This window comes from Moschus berezovskii, chromosome 4 (assembly GCF_049115385.1).
Source record: "Moschus berezovskii isolate FMDL1 chromosome 4, NW_MosBer_1.0, whole genome shotgun sequence".
Lineage (NCBI taxonomy): Eukaryota > Metazoa > Chordata > Mammalia > Artiodactyla > Moschidae > Moschus > Moschus berezovskii.
The window spans coordinates 54390677-54415161 of NC_142463.1; the positions used below are offsets into that span (position 1 = coordinate 54390677).

At 35.9% G+C, this 24485-nt stretch overlaps 1 protein-coding gene across 4 annotated transcripts in view; it reads right to left on the bottom strand.

The window, feature by feature from the left end:
• Nucleotides 1-24485, bottom strand: part of PIGK (phosphatidylinositol glycan anchor biosynthesis class K) — a 142045-nt gene that overhangs the window by 41415 nt on the left and 76145 nt on the right. For 2 of the 4 annotated variants that reach the window (XM_055401653.2, XM_088835397.1), the window contains exon 10: nt 12228-12312. In XM_055401653.2, coding sequence (XP_055257628.2) covers nt 12228-12312 — 85 coding nt within the window. Of the gene's footprint in view, nt 1-5826; nt 10298-12227; nt 12313-12872; nt 14112-24485 lie in introns of those variants that run through there. The other 2 variants (XM_088835396.1, XM_088835398.1) reach the window with 2 other exon arrangements.

Genomic DNA, 24485 nt, shown 5'->3' on the forward strand with positions numbered 1-24485 from the left:
ACCAACTCAATGGACATGAATTTGAGCAAACTCTGGGAGATGATGAAGTACAGGGAAGCCTGTCATGTTGCAGTCCATGGGTCACAAAGAGTTGGATATGACTTAGCAACTGAACAATAGCAACACTAACCTCATAAAATAAGTTAGGAAGTGTTTTCTCCTCCTCAATTTTCTGAGACTGTATAGCATTTTTTACGTAAATGTTTGACAGAATTCACCAGCTATGCCATTAGAGTCCATACTTTTCTTTGTGGTAAAATTTTAATTTATAAATTCAATTGCCTAACTTGAAAATCTATTTAGCTTTTCAACTTATTTTTCATCCAGTTTTAGTATTTGAATTATTCTAGGATCTTGTCCATTTCATCTAAGTTATCTAAAATGTGTTGGAAAAAGGTCTTTATAACCTTTACTTATAATTCTTTTGATTTCTAAAGGGGTTCTAGTGATGGCCCCTCGTCATTCTTGATTTTAATAATTTTTTCTTTTATTATCTTAGTCTGTGTTACCAAATTTATCTGTCTTTTCAAAGTAATAACATGGTTTCATTGACTTTTATTCATTTAATTTTTATCTTTAGTAAAATTTTATATCTTGTAAAGACTCGGAGAAGGCAATGGCACCCCACTCCAGTACTCTTGCCTGGAAAATCCCATGGACAAAGGAGCCTGGTAGGCTGCAGTCCATGGGGTCGCTAAGAGTCAGATACGACTGAGCAACTTCACTTTCACTTTTCACTTTCATGCATGGGGAAGGAAATGGCAAGCCACTCCAGTGTTCTTGCCTGGAGAACCCCAGGAATGGGGGAGCCTGGTGGGCTGCTGTCTATGGGGTCGGACAGAGTCGGACACAACTGAAGGGACTTAGCAGCAGCAGTAAAGCACTGCCTGAACACTGTTTTAGAAACTAATGAGCAACATGAGCTTTATAACAAAAAAATAACGGTGACATTACGACATTTCCAATTCTCCTGACTCTAATTCTTCTGATTGTGGTCAAAAGACATTTATTCTTTTGATCGTGGCCTCTTTTTTCTTTTTCATTCTGGAAGTTTTCAGGGCCTTCTTTTTATTTTTTATTTTTTATTGTTTTAAAATTTCAAACTGACACTCCATGGATGGGGTCTATTCGTTTCTTAGCAAAACCCTGAGTTCTGGAAACATATTCTTGCATTATTTCTTTAATATAGCTTCCCCTTTATTAGTTCTTTCTGTCTTCTTTTTCCAATACTTTTCATTAGTCATATGTTGGACCTCACAAATCATTGTCTGAAACTGTGAAGGTTCTGAAATTTTACCCTGCTTCCAAGATAACAAGCTGGCCTGGAACAGTTTCATGGTTACTGGCAGAAGACATGGGACTCCTAAATCAGAGACAAAGTACTTTATTACTTATAAGCTACATGAGCTTCACATGTATGCCAGTTCTTTTTGTCCCCAAGTCCCATGGGGACAATGCAGTGGCAGACCTTGGTAATTACTATGCACACAGTAGGTTTATGTAACAGACAACGAATCCCCAACCTAGGAAACCCCAAGTCTTTTATAACAAGCTGCAACAAAACTGTCCAATCTTTGCCCGAGAGAGAGAGACGTCATCTTTGTGATAGCAAACCTAAATCTAACCTAACCTAAATCTAAAGGAGTCACTATCTCTATCTTCCAATACTGTTCGCTATACAAACATCTTTGCCAAAATAATCCAGAGTAAAAGCTTGTCAGTGTGGGACTTCCCTGGTGGTCTAGTGGTTAAGAATCCACCTGCCAATGCAGGGAACAGGAACACAGGTTCAATCCCTGGTTTGGGAAGATTCTGTAAGCCATGGAGCAATTAAGTGCATGCACCACAACCCCCGAGTCCTTGCTCTAGAGCCCACGGGCTGCAACTACTGAGCCCACGCACCACAGCTACTCCTGTGCTCCACAACAAGAGAAGCCACCACAATGAGAAGACTGTGCATCGCAACAAAGAGTAGCCCCCACTCGCTGCAACTACAGAAAGCCCATGTGCATCAAGGAAGACCCAGCACAGCCACAAACAAATAAATAAAAATAAATAATTTTTAAAGAGCCTGTCAGTGCTTCTGCTCGTAAGATACACAGAAATGTGATGAGACTCATATAGAACTGTCTACAGTGTATTCCACGAATTTTCTTATCCTTTATCTCTGATTTTCCTTCTCTTTTTTGTTCCATCTCTTAAGAGATTCCTCAACTTTGAGTTCAAAATTTTCTAGCGAAATTTTTATTTCTAGTCGTATAGTTTTAATTTCTAAGGGCTCTTCCTTGTTTTCTGCGTATTCCTTTTTGTGTACAGTACCCTGCTTCCTAAATAAAATACCTTCTCACTGCTTTCTGAAATGGTGGTGGCAGTAGTAGCTGCTGTTAGTACTGTTTTCTCCTATTCCTGGCTTGGTCTATATTTGCTAAGTTCCCTTTTTCCACGTGCTTATTTCGAGCTTTGTCTTCCATAATAAAGAATTCCCCAAAAGTTTAATGAACCTTGGTTGTATCTCAAGAGCGAGGAAATAAAACACTGATTGTAAGACTTTATGCATTAACAGCACTTACCAACCACGGGGCTTACCAGTGAGGTGAGCAGGCTGGGACTGGGCTATTAAACTGGGGTCCTGCAAATGTCACAATACACCATTTTTTTTTTCTATTAGGCTAGTATCTTCAGGGAGGAATTCTCCAGTCTTCTATCTGATAGAATATAAGCCTGACAGCAGTGTTTTGCAAATTAAACAGGAGAAGGGCACAGGGAGTTCCTCTTTGCACACAACCTTTGAGGTGTCTGGTGCCTGCTTTCCCAGGTTCTCCAACACAAATGGCTTGTTCTCAGAGATCTCCCTCATGATGGAAATTAGGGTGTAGCTTGTCCACTCCACTAAGCTGATTACCATTTATTCAACTAATTTTCTTTCCTTCTTTCAATTTTGGTGCCTTTCATCTGCTATTTTCTACTCATCCATTTTCTTTGTTTTATGGTATTTATATATTTTTATATCTTTACTGTCATTTGAGTAGGGTTTTTCAGGAAGGAGAATAGACATGTGTTCAATCAGCCTTGTTTAAATAGCTCATAAACATAATTTATAAATTTTGGTAAAAATTACCTTACTGTCCCTACCAATTTACACTCCTCTCCAACAGTTTATGTGCTTTGTTGTTACTGAGTATTACTACTTATCATATTTTTGCTAACGTAAGAGATATTTTTGCTAACGTAAGAGATATTTTTAAATGGGAAAATTTTTTTTTTAATTTTTAAGGTTGAAATGAATAATTCTTAGATCATTAATGAATATTAATGTTTTCATCAGCTTATTAGTTATTTTTATTTCAGGTCTGTCTGTATGTATGAGGGCTGTCGGTATGAAGGTCTTTGCTCCTTTTCCACTGGAGTGTTAGGTTTGCTATCTCTTTGTTAAAGCTCTTTATATATAAAGATGTCAATTCTGTGAGGAAAATAATTTTCCACTTTGATATTTGCCTTTTTTTGTTTTGATGTACATAAATTTTACATTTTTACAAAGTCAAATATATTGATTTTCCTTAAAGTTTTTGCCATGATTTTCACTTAGAAATTCCTTACCAATAAATATTTACCAATATGTAGTTCTGACAGTTCCCATTTTTTGCACTGATCTATAACCCAATTAGCATCTACTTTTTCCACAAGTTATAAATCAAGAATCTAGTCTCTGCTGCCCCTCCCAAAGACTTAACTGTCCCAGCATCATTTACTGAATAATCCTTTATTTTCTCACTAATTTGTGGTATCATCTTTATCATTTATATAATCCAAATGCATAGTGGGGTTTCTAGGCTAGCTAAGTGATTTATATTATCTACTCTGCCCCGATCTATTTTGCACTTAGGACTTACCTACCTTGTTGTATCAGTACCACTTTGTATATCTAAATAGTAAAAGCCTAAATATTTTAATATCTGGCAGAGCTAACTAAAATTGATTCTTGACATAAATTTCAAAAAATAAAACACAAACTTAACTAGATGATACTAAAGAAAAAGTGTTATGATAAATTATACATTCATTACTGATCTTTTCATTTTTCCAGTACATTTCTAAAATATATCACTTTTTTAAAAAAGGAAGATTACTAACAATTGTGTTTGAGATTGATATACTACTCCTAGTTGAGTTCAGTTCAGTCGCTCAGTCGTGTCCAACTCTTTGCGACCCCATGGACTGCAGCATGCAAGGCTTCCCTGTCCATTACTAACTCCTGGAGTTTGTTCAAACTCATGTCCATCAAGTCAGTGATGCCATCCAACCATCTCATCCTCTGTCATCCCCTTCTCCTCCTGCCTTCAATATTGCCCAGCATCAGGGTCTTTTCCAATGAGTCAGTTCTTTGCATCGGGCGGCCAAAGTATGGGAGCTTCAGCTTCACCATCAGTCCTTCCAATGAATATCCAGGACTGGTTTCCTTTAGGTTTGACTGGTTTGATCTCCTTGTTGTCCAAGGGACTCTCAAGAGTCTTCTCCAACACGACAGTTCAAAAGCATCAATTCTTCGGCGCTCAGCTTTCTTTATCCAACTCTTACATTCATACATGACTACAGAAAAACCACAGCTTTGACTAGACGGACCTTTGTTGGCAATGTAATGTCTCTGCTTTTTAATATGCTGTCTAGGTTGGTCAGAGCTTTCCTTCCAAGGAGAAAGCGTCTTTTAATTTCATGGCTGCGGTCAACCATCTGCAGTGATTTTGGAGCACAAGAAAATAAAACTTTTACTTTTTCCATTGTTTCCCCATCTATTTGCCATGAAGTGATGGCACTGGATGCCACAATCTTAGTTTTCTGAATGTTGAGCTTTAAGAAACTTTTTCACTCTCCTCTTTCACTTTCATCAAGAGGCTCTTTAGTTCCTCTTTGCTTTCTGCCATAATGCTGGTGTCATCTGCATATCTGAGGTCACTAATATTTCTTCCGGCAATCTTGATTCCACCTTATACTACTCATAACTACATATTAATTTTTCAAAAATTTGTGTCTGTTTTTTTTTAATCCCTAGTTGTCACTATTTTATAATTCAACAAACTCTACATGGTGCTAATCAATTTTTATGTTTCCAAATTAAAGTAACACGAACCTACCAATTAAAAAAAGGAAAGAAAGAAAAACGTTTTCTAACCCATCTGTATGCAATTCTTTTCACAAAGAACAAAAAATACCAACTTGCCACAAAAGTACCATAGTATAGTCAGTCACATATTTCAAATCTTAATAGTAAATTTAAGCTACTTTTTAAAGTGGTTTAATTTTAAAATTAACATCTCTGAAATAAATGTAAAATTACTTATATGGGAAAATCATCCACATCTCTCCATACGTGTCTCAGTGAGATAGTTCTGTACCAGTCTTCCTAGCAAACAGATTAAAAGAAAAAATAATCTCCCTAAAAGAAAAATTATCAACATAAGCATGCAAGGTTAACCAAACCACTTTCTTTTGTATGTTTTTCTATTTTTCATAATATTTTATGTCCTAACTTTATAAGTCTTTAAGAGGATTAGTTGTATTTTCACATAAAATAATGCTCCTTTCATCAGTATTTGCAATTCACACTATCCCATGCAACTTATGGTTTTCTTGCTGTTGTTGCAAGACCACTAGATTGTCTGAATTGTTAATATAATGAAACCTACAATTTGCCTACCTACTCAGAAACATTAAGTAAATACTACCACTGTTGGTCATGAAAGGAACCCAAGTGTCATAAATAGTCTGCAGCAAACTTTTTTTGTGACCTTTAGAAAACTCTTCACTTAGTCAGCATGTCAAAGACATCCTTATCCAGTGTCTACTATGTCCAGTGTCTACTATGTATCAGACACTACACTTACTTCAATTTCCAATGAAAATACTAACAACACTCAACAACATTTGGGAAGAATTCAAATAACTTCAGTTCACAAGAACGAAATAGAGGAAAATGGGGGAAAGGGGCAAAAAGAAGTGAGGAAGTCAAAAGAGGATAGAGAACAGAGGAAAGGAATAGAAAGGAATGACAACAAATGAGGAGCCGGTCTTTCTCATCATCTACTCTGTTCTCTTCCTCTAATGCTGCCAGAGCTATACAGCAACGTGGAGAGACGATACGTAAAGCATTAACAGGTGTACTGTGCACACGGCTGACTCGGCAGCTATCAGAAAAGACAGATACCAATCCAAACCTATACGATGTAACACTATATCTCAGGGAAGGAACACCTTGAATCTCCCAGTACTATGAAGCCATGTCACTACCCACTACTACCTAAGCTGTGATTCCATCATACCTGGAAGGAGCGGAAAAGGAAGAAAACTCTAGGTGAGAGTGACTAAATTTTCTACCATTAGGCTGAAAGAAGAGGAGGGATAAGAGGTTAGTTGATAAAAAAATAAATCCAATTATCAGAAAATATAGAAAACACATATTTGCTCTACTGACTGTGACTTCTGAAAATCATCCACACTATAAACCAACTATGCTGAGGGGCATTCACATCATTTCCAATCTGTAGTGGCCAAAAGCAAGACTGCTGCAAATATCACTCCACTGAGATGCAATGGTTTTGGTATATTCACAGAGCTCTGCAATGCCAAAGAATGTTTAAACTACCATACAACTGCGCTCATTTCACATGCCAGCACGGTAATGCTCAAAATCCTTCCAGCTAGGCTTCAACAGTTCATGAACCAAAAACTTCCAGATGTACAAGCTGGATTTAGAAAAGGCAAAGGAACCAGAGGTCAAATTGCCAACACCTGTTGGATCATAGAAAAAAAGAGAATTCCAGAAAAACATCTGCTTCTAGGCTAAAGGTTTGACTGTGCAGATCACACCAAACTGTGGGAAATTCTTCAAGAGATGGGAATGAATACCAGACCACCTTACCGGCCTCCTGAGAAATCTGTATGCAGGTCAAGAAGCAACAGAACTGGATATGGAACAACAAGTTGGTTCAAAATCGGGACAGGAGTACATCAATGCTGTATACTGTCACCCTGATTATTTAACTTCTATGCAGAGTACATCATGTGAAATGCCAGGCTGGATAAATCACAAGATGGAATCAAGATTGCTGGGAGAAATAACAACCTCAGATATATAATGATACCACTCTAATGGCAGAAAGTAATGAAGAACTAAAGAGCCTCTTGATGAAGGTGAAAAGAGGAGAGTAAAAAAGCTGGCTTAAAACTCCACATTCAAAAAACTAAGATCATGGCATTTGGTTCCATCACTTCATGGCAAATACATGGGGAAACAATGGAAACAGTGGCAGATTTTTATCTTCTTGGGCCACAAAATTTGTGCAGACAGTGACTGCAGCTATGAAATTAAAAGATGCTTCCTCCTTGGAAGAAAAGCTATGACAAACCTAGACAGCGTAATAGAAAATAGAGATACATTTTTGCCGACAAAGGTCTGTATAGTCAAAGCTATGGTTTTTCCATAGTCACATACGGATGTGAGAGGTGGACCATAAAGAAGGCTGAGCACCGAAGAATCAATGCTTTCAAACTGCGGTGCTGGAGAAGACTCTTGAGAGTCCCTTGGACTGCAACGAGATCAAAGCAGTCAATCCTGAAGGAAATCAGCCCTGAACATTCATCAGATGCTGAAGCTGAAGCTCCAATACTTTGGCCACCTGATACAAAGAGCTGACTCATTGGAATAGACCCTGATGCTAGGAAAGATTGAGAGCAAGAAGAGAAGGGGATGACAGAGGATGAGATGGTTGGATGGATGGATGGATGTTTGAGCAAACTCTGGGAGATGGTGAAGGACAGCAAAGCCAGGCATGTTGCAGTCCACGGGGTCGCAAAGAACTGGACATAACTTAGAGACTGAACAACAATTGCAATGCTTACTACTAAGTTTAGGACATTTTTACCACTTCAAAAAAAAAAAAAAAGAATCCCTATAACCATTTAGAAGTCATTCCTCATTCCCCCAGCTCATCCCAGTTCTAGACAACCCACAATAGATCTGCCTATTCTAGACATTTCACACAAACAGAACCATATAATGTGTGGTCTTTTAGGATAGACTTTTACTTAACACACTGTTTTCAAGGATCACCCATGTAGTACAGGTATCAGTACTTCATTTCCCTTTAATCACTGAAAAATGGCCCACTGTATGGATATATTTTATTTGTCCATTAGTTGATCAACACTGTGATGTTTCCAATTATTGGCTATTATAAATAATATTGCTATGATCATTCATGTACAGGTTTTTGTGTGGATACATGTTTTTACATATGTAGGCTGGAATCATTGGGTCATATGGTAGATCTACATTTAACCTTTTGAGAAACTGCCAGACTGTTTTCCAGTGTGTGATTTTAATTTCTGCCAATTTGATGGGCATACAATAATTTTACTTAATTTGTAATGTGTACTTCCTTAATGAGTTTTAGGCTTTCTTTTCACTCACTAGCCATTTCTGTTTGCTTTTCTCTGATCTGCTTTTTATCTCTTTTGTCTTTTTTTTCTATTGAGTTGTTTTGTCTTTTATAAACTTTCAAGAATTCTGCTTGTATTTTTGATATTAACCAATTCACTATCGTCTTCTTTGCAAAGATCTTATTTTGATTCTAACCTTAGTGTTTTAATGTTGTGGTATCTTTTGATATATAAAATATTAAAATTTATGGAGCCAAACATATCTCCTGCATTTGTGTGTTCATTAAGAAGTTCTGTCCTACTTTAGATTAAAAATGCAGTTGCCGAAACTTTCTTCTAAAATCTTATTTTACTTCAAGTCTTCATACAAAATTTATTTTGTATTACATAGTATGAAATTGAAATTAAGCTGTTTTCCTATTGAAATACATAAAATCTTAATCATATATTTAATGATCAAATAAAGTTTTTTCTTTGAATTCTCTATTCAGTGTTTTCTCAAGCCACAGATCAGGACTGTTTGCTTTTGAAATCAATTTAGTTAAGTTTTATTTGACACTGAAAAAAAAACAGAAAAATAAAATAATGTGCATCACATGTAATGAGGGTAAATGTTTCATAAAACTTTTACTTCTAATTTTTAACACGTACATACATCAATGTATGCAAAAAGTATTTCTTATTGTGAATTATAAGAATGTTTGAAATTCACCCTTTCATTTTATTCCATTAATCCATTTATCTATTCCTTTGTCCATACATATTTATATGATTCAAGAGGCTATGTTTTCTTATATATACCTTCTTTGTCTATTATTAGATATTTGTTCTTCCACATGAATTATGTGGTCATTTTTTTTCTAACATTAAAAAAAAAAAAACTTGCTTCTATTCTAATTAGAACTGCTATTTTGGGAGAATTATACTTTATGATATTAAGTTCCCTGCCCCGTCAAATATTTGGTGTAACTTTCTATTTATGAAACATGATATGCTTCCATGATTCTTATGCTGTAAGTTCTATAGTTTACTTGCCAAATGTACTTCCTAAGTATTTTATAGTGCCTTGCATTGTGAAAGAACATTTTTCCCATTTCCATTTTGTGTAATTATTGCAAATATAAAGAAGCACCAGTTTTATTCATCTTATATCTGACTATCTCCCCAGATTCTCTTCTTACTTCTACTGCTTATAACTTGAATGTCTTGGATTTCCTAGATGTGCAGTCATGTTTGCTAGGACACTTAAAAAAAGGTAAATAACTTGGCAGTAAAAAATGGCAATACTGAAATCTTGCCTATCTCCTCATTGTAACATACAGTTTAAGTAATATAAACAAGAAATTAATTACTCAGATGACTGAAACACATTCCTCTCTCTCACTCTCTGTTATTTCTCGAGTTGCTCTTCATGTTAATCCCTGTGCCTGGCTCGTCCTCTCTCATTTTCTAAACTTGCCCTGGCTTCTGATGCCTGGGTGGTAGGGAAAAGAGATGCTCTGGCTCTCACTATACCACTGCGCGCGTGTACACACACACACACACACACATATCTCCATCCATTCAGACATATGCAAACATGGCACAAGAGAAGATGCTGAAAAAAATATCAAGAAATCAAGGACATCCAGAAAGACGATCAGATAGAAGATATGGTGGCACTAGTGGTAAAAAACAACCCACCTACCAAGGCAGGAGACATAAGAGACTCGAGAGACATGGGTTTGGCCCCTGGTTCAGGAATATGCCCTGCAGGAGGAAACTGCAATCTACTCCAGTAATCTTGCCTGAAGAATCCCATGGACAGAGGAGCCTGTGGGCTACAGTCCATGGGGTTGCAAAGAGTCAGACACAACTGAAGTGACTGAGCACACAGAGGATAAGATATTGAATAAATAACATTATTTCAAATAAGAATGACACACACTCCAAAACAGAAATAGGTAAAGCATGACTCAAGATGAGAAGAAAAACAGTTACTTACAGTACAAAAACACACTATTATAGGTGGAGGTTAAATATATACTTCAATAACACTATAATACTGATATATTACATATTTTGAAGTTTTATGGGATTGGCTGCACCTAATTATTACATACATTACTATTCTCTTAGGGGAAAAAAATGGTTTTCAGACAATTCACTTATAAGTGAACTCCTGGCAACATAACTCATGTGTTTCTTAAAGATCACTAGATAGACAACTGTAAGAGTTTCAAACGTGTAGTATTGTCAATAAAGGGAAATAAGAGGAAAAATGATCTTTCCTGATTACCCCTTGAAAACAAAATTAATTTTATTCAATATAAAGAAAAAGAAATCCCTATCATGAATCTTAAAATAAAAATTTTATACATTCAGGTACTATAAAAATTTCATTATAATGTTTATAATTCAGTGTTAAAATTAATATAGCTTCTTATAATGCCAAGAATATCATCATAAAAATTTTGACCAGGGTAAAAGTTTTTCATCTTTGAATTCACACAGTGTATATAACAGCAGTTTACTGGTTCATTCAAGCTATAAAAATATGACTGACATTTCATCTGGTCGACCATCTTAAAGGTTAACTCTTGTTTCCTGTTTTAGATTTTATTCTAGGTGAAGTGTTGTGGGCAGATTCTATTTACCTATTTTGAACAATCCACAAACTGTTTCATTGCTCACTCTTACTGTTAAGAACATATTGACTTGCTGCCTGCTCTGCTGTTTAATTCATTTATGCTGAGAGTCAGGCATGAAGACAGAATTTTAAATGTGACATTTGCAGGCTGTTAGGTCATTTAAGCTCTGACAACACCAGGGAATTCCTGACATATAACTGGACCTGATTACCAACCACAGATAGACTCTGGACAAATTTTAGACCACTTTTTGTAATTTCTCATATTATTTTAATATTCAATTTTAACATCCATAAAAAGATCTATATAACCAACATTTTAAAGTAAAAGCCTGTTTCTTTTAATAAGCTCAACGTGGTACTTATAATCAACCTGTATCTGCTAAATAAAAATTCTTTTGATTGGCAAAGACATATGGAAAGACTCATAATAGTAATTAACATTTGTGAAAATTCTGACAAATTCTGACGTTTAAGGGCTTTTAATATTTCCTATAATCTATAGCCTCTGATAAATATGGTAGGTCTATACACCATAATTCTCATCAACAAACCACTACTTAGATTCTGGCCCAGCAGGGCGGACTTTATATGCTGTCAGAATTACAGTACAAAATCTAAGTTTAAAAACTTACCACACTGCCTTTTCTAAGATTACAGTAATGTAGAAGAGATGATACAATCATTATAATTGGAAATGAAAAAATTACCCACATGACATTTAGAATTACGCTTTACAAGAGTTGATAATGGGGTGGGGTGGATCAAGTAGGGAAAGATTTCTTTCTCATTTTAGCTACTCAAAAAAATTATACCAAATGATATTTTCTCAGCATTTTCTTTGTCATTAACGAGTACCATATATAATGGTTCAAATGAAAGTTCTCTGAAATTAAGTCTTGTTGTTAAGTAATGCACAAAAGATAATTCTGATTCTACCCTGTATTTTATATAAGCAAGAACTCTACTGTTAAACAGAAAGTAGCCTTTTAATATTGCCCTTTGAATGAGATTTCCAACTGTAAGAGGTGGAGTCTAAATACGGCTAGACGGCCTGGAATGCCTTTCAACTATAGCACATTGATTCTGAAAAATCTACAAAAGCAATTACTTTTCAGAGATTAAAAATCTTGTTTCTTTCAAAAGAATAAAATGGAAAGCAAACCTGGTGTATTATCTGAGCTACAGGAAGTTGTTCAGCGTATTTCAGAGGTTCCATTAGTTCCTCAACCATCTGGTCTTTCTTATAGCTGGAAAAAAGAAATTAAAAAACACAAAGCTAAAGTATATTTTTGTAAATATGGCAAATACTTCAGTTCAGTTCAGTTCAGTCACTCAGTTGTGTCCGACTCTTTGCGACCCCATGAATCACAGCACGCCAGGCCTCCCTGTCCATCACCAACTCCCGGAGTTCACTCAAACTCAAGTCCATCGAGTTGGTGATGCCATCCAGCCATCTCATTCTCTGTCGTCCCCGTCTCCTCCCGCCCTCAATCCCTCCCAGCATCAGAGTCTTTTCCAGTGAGTCGACTCGTCGCATGAAGTGGCCAAAGTATTGGAGTTTCAGTTTTAGCATCAGTCCTTCCAATGAACACCCAGGATTGATCTCCTCTAGAATGGACTGGTTGGATCTCCTTGCAGTCCAAGGGACTCTCAAGAGTTCTCCAGCATCACAGCTCAAAAGCATCAATTCTTCAGCGATCAGCTTTCTTCACAGTCCAACTCTCACATCCATACATGACCACGGGAAAAACCATAACCTTGACTAGACGGACCTTGGTTGGCAAAGTAATGTCTCTGCTTTTTAATATGCTATCTTAAACATATCAAATATGAACTATATTAAAAATACATATATCTGAGACTGTAATATAAGCAGTATTTGTCAATAATCTATGAAAAATAAGGTTAATTTTTAAATGATACAACCATACATATTCAGATTGCATAAAATTACTATTTAATAAGACTAGTTAACATCACATAATAGGCTCATCCTGTCTTTCACTCTGACACTTAAAAATGTTTAAGAACTCCATGTTCACTGCATATGCTTTTAATGGTCTTCAAAATCTGGCTCCAACTATTCAAGCCTCATCTTCAGCAACCCCTCCTCTACATCCGAATCAACAGTTTCAGCCATGCCCATCTACTGGTCCCCTGCCAGTGGGCCTTGTATTCCCATGACTCTGATTTTCTCCACTCTGTTTCCTATTTGGACCAACCAAAACTCCCTTTTTGTTTACTCTTCTTTCAAATACAGTAATTTATTTAGATCTACTTAAGTGCTTTTCTCTTACCACCTTGAAGACAAAAACCATGTCTTATTCTTCTTTGTATAGCCACTGTTTATCAAATAATGAAGACTCAATAAACGTTTGCTGAATGAATATATGAATAAAATAAAGACAATAATAACTCTCCGAGAGGTTATTCTATATGGAAAATATTTTAACACTTATATTTCAATGAGATGCAGAATTGACACAACATTCAGTTCAGTTCAGTTCAGTCGCTCAATCGTGTCCGACTCTCCACGACCCCATGAATCACAGCACGCCAGGCCTCCCTGTCCATCACCAACTCCCGGAGTTCACTCAAACTCATGTCCATCGAGTCAGTGATGCCATCCAGCCATCTCATTCTCTGTCGTCCCCGTCTCCTCCCACCTCCAATCCCCCCTAGTATCAGACTCTTTTCCAGTGAGTCAACTCGTCGCATGAGGTGGCCAAAGTATTGCAGTTTCAGCTTTAGCATCAGTCCCTCCAATGAACACCCAGGATTGATCTCCTCTAGAATGGACTGGTTGAATCTCCTTGCAGTCTGAGGGACTCTCAAGAGTCTTCTCCAGCACCACAGTTCAAAAGCATCAATTCTTAGGCGATCAGCTTTCTTCATAGTCCAACTCTCACATCCATACATGACCACGGGAAAAACCATAGCCTTCACTAGACGGACCTTGGTTGGCAAAGTAATGTCTCTGCTTTTTAATATGCTATCTAAGTTGGTCATAACTTTCCTTCCAAGGAGTAAGCATCTTTTAATTTACCTGATGGTATAAAAGAGTAAAGTGCAGAGTAAGAATAAAATCTCCCCAAATGAAGAAAACTACAAAAAAATGTTCTTAAAAAACTATCAACATTTACAAAATGGCAAATAAACATTAGATTTCAAAACAGTAAGACCAAAACACATTTAAGCTTTCAATTACCTTTTATTCCTGTAAAGTAAACATCGCCTTATCAACTTAAATTTAAAAACTGAAACCTTGAATTACCTTGAAAAATAAACAAGACTAGTATAAATCTCTAGTTAAGAAATCTGATGATGAGAAATCTGGAATCTCTCCCAATAAAAAGGCAAATATACAAATAAGGACAAAATTTTGTACATAAGAGTTTAAAAGACCTCTTAGGTAAAAGTTTATATATACTTGCAGATTAGCATAAAAATAATTAATTGGAGGAACTTTGAAGACTCTCACTATTGATGAAAAAAAATGTCTTAAAATATTGCTTTATAGAGACAGAAAATAGAAGGGTGGTTTCTAGGAGCAAAAGAGGGGAGAGGGGGGAATTACTATTTAATGGGTAGAATTCCAGTATTAAAAGATGAAAAAAGTTCTGGAGGTGGACACAGATAAAGACAAAGACCTCATGAAGATACCAGGGGAAGATTTAACCATCTATAAATAAACAAGAGAGGCTTTATAAGAACACAATCCTGTCAACACCTTGATCTTGGACTTCCAGCTTCCAGAATTGTGAGGAAATATATTTCTGTTGCTGAAGTCACTCAGTCTGTGGTACTTTGTTATGGGAGCCCCCACAAATTAATACAATATACAATTAAAAATAAAATAAATATTCATTGACCAAAAATAACCCACATTATTTTTAAACATTTCACAATGTACCACCTTTTAAAGCTCTACCTATATTTTTAGGTATACAAAACATATCCAAGCAACAAAAGGAAAATAGATTAAATAATATCCAATTTAAAATTTTTGTGCTTCAATACACTGCCAAGAAAGTGAAAAACCCAAAGAATGGAGGAAAATTTTTGCAAATCATACATCTGGGAATAACAGACCACCTGACCTGCCTCTTGAGAAACCTGTATGCAGGTCAGGAAGCAACAGTTAGAACTGGACATGGAACAACAGATTGGTTCCAAATACGAAAAGGAGTACGTCAAGGTTGTATATTGTCACCCTGCTTATTTAACTTCTATGCAGAGTACATCATGAGGAACGCTGGGCTGGAAGAAGCACAAGCTGGAATCAAGATTGCTGGGAGAAATATCAATAACCTCAGATATGCAGATGACACCACCCTTATGGCAGAAAGTGAAGAGGAACTAAAAAGCTTCTTGATGAAAGTGAAACAGGAGAGTGAAAAAGTTGGCTTGAACCTCAACTTTCAGAAAACTAAGATCATGGCATCCGGTCCCATCATTTCATGGCAAATAGATGGGGAAACAATGGAAACAGTGACTGGCTTTATTTTGGGGGGCTCCAAAACCACTGCAGATGATGACTGCAGCCATGAAATTAAAAGATGCTTACTCCTTGGGGGAAAGTTATGACCAACCTAGACAGGATATTAAAAAGCAGAGACATTACTTTATCAACTAAGGTCCATCTAGTCAAGGCTCTGGTTTTTCTAATAGTCATGTATGAATGTGAGAGTTGGACTATAAAGAAAGCTGATCACCGAAGAATTGATGCTTTTGAACTGTGGTACTGGAGAAAACTCTTGAGAGTCCGTTGGACTTCAAGGAGATCCAACCAGTCCATCCTAAAGGAGATCAGTCCTGAGTGTTCTTTGAAGGACTGATGCTGAAGCTGAAACTCCATTACTTTGGACCTGATGTGAAGAACTGACTCATTTGAAAAGACCCTGATGTTGGGAAAGATGGAAGGCAGAAGGAGAAGGGGATGACAGAGGATGAGATGGTTGGATGGCATCACCAACTCAATGGACATGAGTCTGGGTAAACTCCAGGAGTTGGTGATGGACAGAGAGGCCTGGGGTGCTGTGGTCCATGGGGTCACAAACAGTCGGACACAACTGAGCGACTGAACTGAACTGATACATCTGAAAAAATATTTGTATCAAAACTATATTATAACTCAACAATAAAAAGATAAATAATTCATTTAAAAATTTTCCTTCCACATTAAGGATATTTCTAAGTGAAACTGGAACATTTGTGGGTTTTTTTTTTTTTTTATGTCTGTGATAGGAAAGAATACAATGACTACTCAGTAGAGTTTGGTGCTATTGCCTTGATTAAGGCACCAGAAGTTTCAATAAACATATGCTGGGGGAAAAAATTAGTGTAGATGAGATCACTGAAGTAATTCTAAAAGTAAATAGAAATATGAAAAATTCTTCTAAAAATACAAAGTAATGACATATAAAATGGAATTCATTTTACTCATAAAATGTCTCTCAATCAATATAAAAGATATAAAAATATTAGAAATCTAATATTAGCAATTCATTTTAACATTTTCAAAAATGACAGGTAGCTGTTGCAAAAAAATTCAACTTTTTTTTCCTCATTTTATTTTTTCTGAACCATTTTAAAGTTGCAGATATCATGAGAGATCCCATCTAAACACTTCAGCATGCATCGACCAATGATAGGTTTGAAAATTTTCTTTTTCTTTTTTTTGCCTGGCTGCACAGCTTTCAGGATCTTAGTTCCCCCACCAGGGATCATACCACACCTCTGACCCCTGCAGTGAAAGCACTGAGTCCTAACCGTCAGGGAATACCCTTGAAAATGTTCTTAATAACTGCAGCATTTTTTAAAAAGTCACTCAAAGTGCAATTCCCAAATAATCTTCGGTATCACTATGGATTTTGAGCTTTTCACTTATTCAATCCCACAACAAATTACTCATTTTGAATTTCTTGAAAATATCCATCATTTTCTTGCTATGTATGTTGTTAAAGGTGTGATGTCAAACTGATTTTCTATTTTAATTACTCTCATTTTTAACTGATTTAAAAAATAAAACTATTTTTTGGGGGGCTTGAAGGCTCAGGTGGTCTTTTTCTTTTATTTTAAAGTCTAATACTAATATATAGGCTATAGCTAAGAGTTCTAGATCAATCAGTTCTCCCAGGCACATGGGGGCCCTTTCAAGATGGAAATTCAAGTCTCCTTTTATCTTAGAAAAGTTTGTTTTATTATAATTTTAAATATTATTTCTCTTCACTTCCCATTTATTTTTCTAGTTCAATTTCTCGATCTTAATATATTGGATCGTCTCTCTTTCTCTCTGATCCTTTTATCTATCTTATTTCAATTGCACTTTCATGAATTTTTTCATTTCTCGTCTTTATATCTCTTACTGAACTTTTGGTAATATCTATCTTACCTTGGGTACCTTGTAATTTACTTTTCATTTCTGAAATATGATTTTTGTCTTTTTTTGTTGATTTCCTTTCCAGAGTTCAGTCAGCTCCTATTTCATACATCTTCCTATTCATTGTCCATTTCAACTGTGAGTTTTGAAAGTGTCCGATTCATGGTGCTCTTTCATAATGCAATTGCTTGTGTAACGTAAGTTATTTATATTTGAGTATTGTGTCTTGGCTCCCCTGGTGGTTCAAACAGTAAGAATCTACCTGCAATGCGGGAGACCTCAGTTTGATCCTTGGGTTGGAAAGATCCGCTGGAGACGGGAAAGGCTAGCCACTCCAGTACTCTTGCCTGGAAAATTCCATGGACAGAGGAACCTGGAGGGCTACATTCCACAGCATCGCAAACAGCTGGACACAACTGAGCAACTAACACTTTGACTTTTATCTTAGTTTTCCTTTTTTGTGCCTTTCTTTTCTTTCTTTTTATTTTTCCTTTCATTCTCTGTGTAGTGAGTGTGTTTAGAAGAATTGGTTTTCGTTTTCTGCTTTCTTATAGTAACTCTGTATGGATGTTGGCTTCTTTTTTTACTGAAAAGTATCTGCACTGTGTTTTTTAGAAGCAACAATACAGTAAGCTATCTTGTGATGGGGGAAGAAAGGAGATAAGTTGGCTTATTAGGTTTCTCTCCGTTCAACAGCACCCTCCTCTGGGGCTATAATGAAGTGTAGATTTTTTAATAAATGGTACTTTTTGTGGTAGTGGCGAGAACAGAATTTGTCTTTTTTTATTTTCCTCTCATTTCCTCTGGACCCCTATATGCAGCTGCTTCTTTCTTTCCCTTCACTACCAAGTCTCCAAGGGGCACCTCCTCCTTCCTATCATCCGTTTCCTCAGAATTAATGCTTTCCCAATACGATCACCTAAGTCAAGTCACCCCCACTTTCTAGACCCCCCATATCTCCTATCTTTAGTAGCTAGGGCCCTAGAAAGTAGTCCATGTTTACAGCATAATTCAGGAACTAAGAAAACTATCAATGTTAATTCCAATCTATACATGGCTACCATTCTAAGGGAAACCTGGAATTTTCTCTTGCAAAACAGTAAAGTTCTCTTTCTTAAAGCTACTCACTATTTCTTTTATTTAACATTTGAGTTCCTCCTAAAAAGATATATTTTTCATTTTTTTTAAGATATACTTTTCTATTATCTCTTTCCAAGATCCTTCACTAAGACATCTACTTTAAAAAGAGTAGTTTCTGCATGCAGAAAACTATACATTCCTTTTCTTACTTTACCGTTTCTTTTTAAAAAAACAATAACAGGAATGGAATTTGCTTACACTATAGAAGAACTGTAGATCCAATACAGTGACGCTACCATCTTAAATCAAAATCCAATTAAAATATTGCCCAACTCCTTTGCCAAAGTAAATAAAAAGGTGCTGGCAAAATTCTGAAACCCACAAAGTTAGTCTTTACAAACTTTTGTTTCTTTTGAGTTCTTTTTACTCTTTCAAGATGCCCAGTTCCCTCAAAAATCTTTCTCCTCTGTTGTATCCAGCACTTCTAAAATAACACTGTAAAATTATTAATGTACCCACATATAAGGTCACCTCTAATTCAGAAAAAGGTGAGGTTTTATTCCATATTGCCAAATATAGATTAGATTATTCAAGTATAAGATGCCTAGTTTACTGTGGGCAGAAGACTAAAGCATCTTTTCAAACACTAGAAATACACTCAACAAAAAGAACAGAAAAACAGACACGTGTGCTATGCCAGACAAAAACTAAAAATTAGGATCATCAATACATAATTCTAGACACATGATGTAGGGTACTCCAAAATCATTAGGAAGAAATTCTTTAAACACACCAGAAACAGGAAGCTAGCCAAAGTTAGTGTTACTTCTTGAACATGAGTGACTAAAAGAATTTTTTGAAACTAAAAGTATACAAAGAAATCAAGTTAATTTCTTAACACAATCCTCCTGGGTGAAAAAAGGACAGAAAACACTCCACTCCTAAACTGCATTAAAAAAATACCCAAGCATTCATATAGTTGACAACACATATTGTTGTGAAAGATATACTTAACAAACCTACAGCCCTATGACATTCCTGAAAGTTTAAAGACACTCTAAGGGAAAAGACAACTCAAATTTATTGGTCGATAGAGACAAACACAAAATGCTATTACAACTCCAAAACATCCCAAGAGTCACTGAAGATTATTTTTGTGAAGACAGGTTATATAGAAATGACACAACAGTCTAATGCATCTTCCTTGAAATGAGATCCCCCTTTGGAGAAAGAAATGGCAACCCACTCCAGTATTCTTGCCTGGGAAATCCCATGGATGGAGGAGCCTGGTGGCCTACATCCATGGGGTCGTAAAGAGTCGGACACAGCTGAGCGACTTCACTTTCACTTTCCACACTCACAGCATCACCATTCCAATTATCAAACTTCAATCTTGCAAGCAAAGATACTAAACATAACCTTGGCTATTACCTACTTTAAAGAAGCACAAGGAAGATAATGAGCTGGGGAAAGAGACATCATTTGAGGTAGGGAACAGACAGTTAACTCCCAAGAGAAATAAGGTTACATGAGCTTATGGCCCACCTGCTGAAATGCATCTTTTTCACCATCAGCTTGCAATGAGGTAGCATATCAGTTAAAAAAGAACACCAGTTTTAAAAGATCACGTACCAGTTAAAAAAGAATACCTCCCAAGAAATTTAATAAAGTGAATATAATGAAATCCCAGAAAACCAAGCTCTAATTCTCACTGAAGGACCTCTTTATCTGGTAGAAGTTGTAAGCAGACTTCACAGAAGTTCTCCAAACCAGCCAATGTGTATATTCTTAAGGAATAAACTTTGTAGAGTCAAAGGCCATTTTAAAATAGCAGTAGTCAGAAGAAATCCTGTCAAAATTACTGAGCACTTCTCAGGAACCCTCCTGCCAATACAGGAGATGTTAGAGACATGGGTTCATTCACCTAGGTTGGAAAGATCCCCTGGAGAAAGGCATGGCAACCCACTCCAGTATGCTTGGCTGGAGAATCCCATGGACAGAGGAACCTGCAGGGCTGCAGTCCATGGGTTGCAAAGAGTCAGACATGATATGACATGCATGCATGTGTGTATGGTACACATAACTGAAGTTATATATGTGTGTTGTTCTAGTCATTTTATTTTGCTTAAATATGTATGTATACATGAAAGTATGTAGAATATTCCGTTTCATTAATAAATTATATTCTACATTCAAACAGATACAAAACATAAGAGACAAAAAACTCATACAACTCAACATCAAAAAAACAAAGAACCTAATTAAAAAATAGGCAGAGGACCTGAACAGAAATTTTTCTGAAGACGTATAGCTTAGCTGCTTGTCGTGTCTGACTCTGTGCAACCCTATGGTCTGCAGCCTGCCAGGCTTCTCTAGGTAAGAGTACTAGAGTGGGTTGTCATGCCCTCCTCCAGGGGATCTTCCCAACCCAGGGGTCAAACCCAAGTCTCCTGCATTGCAGGCAGTCTTTACCACTGAGCCACCAGGGAAGCCCAAAGACGTATAGAGAACCAATAGATACACGAAAAGATGCTCAACATCACTAATCATCAGGAAAATGCAAATCAAAACCACAGTGAGATATCACCTCATACCTGTCAAGATGGCTATTATAAAAAGACAACAAATGACAAGTGCTAGCCAGCATGTAAAGAAAACTCCCATGCACTGTTGATGGGAATGTAAATTGGTACAGCCACTATGAAAAATTGTATGGAGGCTCCTCAAAAAAAAAAAACAAACCTCAAAATAGAACTACCATATAATCCAGCAATTCCGCTTCTGGGTATTTACCAAAAATAAATAAAAAGACCACTTTTAAAAGATATATGCATCTCTGTGTTCACTACAGGATTATTTACAATAGCCAAGATATGGAAACAACCTAACTGTCCATCCATAGATGAATGGACAAAGAAGATGTGGTATAAATAGAATACGGCACTAAGTCGCTTCAGTTGTGTTCTACTGAATATGGAATATTACTCAACCATAAAAAAGAATAAAATCTTGCCATTCGCCACAACATGGATGAACCTGGAGGGTATTATGCTAAGAAAAGAAGCTGGACAGAGAAAAACAAATACTGCATGATTTCACTGACATGTAGACTCTAATTAAAATAAATAAATACAAAAAACAGAAACAAAATCACAGATACAGAGAACAAATAGGGGGTTGCCAGAGGGGAGGAGATTGGGGAATAAGTGAAACAAGTGAGGGAGATTTAGTGGTACAAATTTCTAGTTACAAAATAAATGTCACAGGGATTAAATATAATGTGGGGAATACAGTCAATAACAACATAGTATCTTTCTATAAGGACAGATGGTAAATAATCAAGATTATCATTTTGTAATGTAAGAAATATAAATCATTATATTGTACACCAGGAATTAACATAATTTTTAGGTCAATTATACTTAAAACTAACAAACTCATAGAGGAAAGTGATCAGATTTATGGTTACCAGAGGCTGGAGGTGGAGAGTGAGGGAACTAGATAAAGGTGGTCTAAAAGTACAAACTTCCAGTTATAAGAAAAAGAAGTATTAGAAGTGTAACGTACAACATGATTAATGTGATTAACACTGCTATATGTTACATATGAAAGTTCTTAAGTAAATCCTACGAATCACAAAGAAAAAATAATTTTTCCTTCATCTATTCTTTTCTATCAAGAGATGATGGATGTTCACTCAACTTGTGGTAAACATTTTATAATGTCAGTCAAATCACTATGCCTTTAATGTACACAGTGCTTTATTCCAATTATATTTCAATAAAACTGTAAGGGGGGAAAAGGCCCAGCAAAAAAGTAAATAAATAATACATAGATATTATTATATGTAATATAATATATTAAGCATGTCAATATGACTACCAATCTAGTTCATTACTGTTAATAGCTATACGGTATAATATGAAACGGCTTCCCAGGTGGCTCAGTGGTTAAGAACATGCCTACCAATGCAGGAGACGCAGGTTCGATCCCTAGGTGGGGAAGATCTCCTGGTGAAGGAAACAGCAACCCGCTCCAGTATTCTTGGCTGGAAAATTTCATGGAGAGAGGAGCCTGGTGGGCTATAGCCCATGGGGTCACAGTCGCAAAGAGTCAGACACAACTGAGCACATGTATACATACACATAATATGAAAATACTTCATTTTACTTAGACATTCCATTATGGATGGACATCTGCTTTTAATTATTCATTGTTAGAAATAATGCTGCATAAAATATTCTTCCAGGCTACTTTGTCTCCATGTGCAAGATGCTTTATAACACGGCAAGCTATAGCCAGCCCATAGACCAAATTTGACCTGTCATCTGTTTCTATATGTAATAGCTTACAGCTATTACATTTTTTAATGGTTAAAAAGACATTAAGGGAGGCTATTTCATGACAAATGAAACATGTAAAATTCAAAGTTCAGTGTCTATAAATAAAGTTTTATTTGAACCCATTCATCTGTTAATGTATTATCTGTGACTGCTTTTCCACTACAATAATCAACCTACAAAGGCTAAAATGTTTACTTAGCTGGCCTTTCACAGAAAAAGTTTGCTAACCCTTGCTGCTGCTGCTGCTGCTAAGTCGCTTCAGTCATGTCCAACTCTGTGCGACCCCATAGACGAAGTGGACTTACAGGGTCATAATTATGCATATTTTAAATTTTGCTAGTAACAACCAAATTACTATCCAAGAAGGCTGCATCAATTTACACTGCCACCAGAAATGTGTAAATTCCCATTTCCCTCATCACCACTTAATTTCGTACAAGAAACAGTATCTCATTGTCTTAATTTCCATTTCCCCTTTTAAAAAATACTTGAAAAGTCACTGGACATGAGTTTTTCTTTTCCAAACTGTATCTCCTCTGGTCACTTTTCTATTGGGGTGTCTTTTAAAAAGAATCTATGTGCAGTTACTTATATAATCTGGAAAGAAATTTTTTGACATACATGTTGCAAATAATTTCACCCAATTTCTCTTTTAACTTTGTATTTTTTTTTAACTACTTATGGCATTTTAACTTTGTTGCAGTTAAGCTTTATCAATCATATTATTGATATTACACTAACCAAAGCATTTCTTTCAATAGCTATGATTGGTTAGTATAATATCTTTCCACACTATTTCCCAATTCTTGTAAGTTTAATAATTAAATGGTATAAGAGTCTCTTAAATTTTCTATTATACAGTCTGTAAAAAAAAACCAAATAAAAGATACAACAACAGGGAAAGTTGCCTCTTCCTGATCCTTATATTTCTTATCGTTCCCTTGTCTTCTGGCATTATTTGGGACTTTCTGTGTAGATGGAAATACAGTATGCATCCTTATCTCATCTGACTTTCATAGAGATGCTTTTAAAGAGTCACGCTAAAATGTAATGTTTTCTGCTGGCTTTAGATATACAGCCTTTATTAAGTCAAGGCAGCTCTCTTTTATTTCCAGTTCACTAAGCTATGTTGCTTTTTTTCATCATTAATGATTGATGAATTTTAATCAGGTGCTTTTTCTTCATCTATTGAAACAATTATAAACTATTTCTCATTTAATGTACAGATACAATGAAATACATTAATATATTTTCTAACTCTAAATCATTCCTAGAATTTTAAGATAACTTCTATTTGGTCATGAAGTATTTTTACTTTTACATTACTGGATTTGAATTTAAGATGTATACATCTGTTTAAAAAAAGATTTGTACAAGTGTAATAATAAAATAAGGTTGGTTCTATTATTTTTTCATTCTCTTATCTAGCTTTGGTTTCACAATTAACTAGTTCCATCAAATTAACTGGGTAGCATGCTTTCTTTGTCTGTTTGTATGTCAGCTTCACATGTTTGGTAAATGCCGCAAGTAAAAATCATCTAAGCCCACTGCTTATTTGAAGTTTGTTGGGAGAAGGTACATAATTTTTTACAACTGATAAAAAAGCAAATTCTCT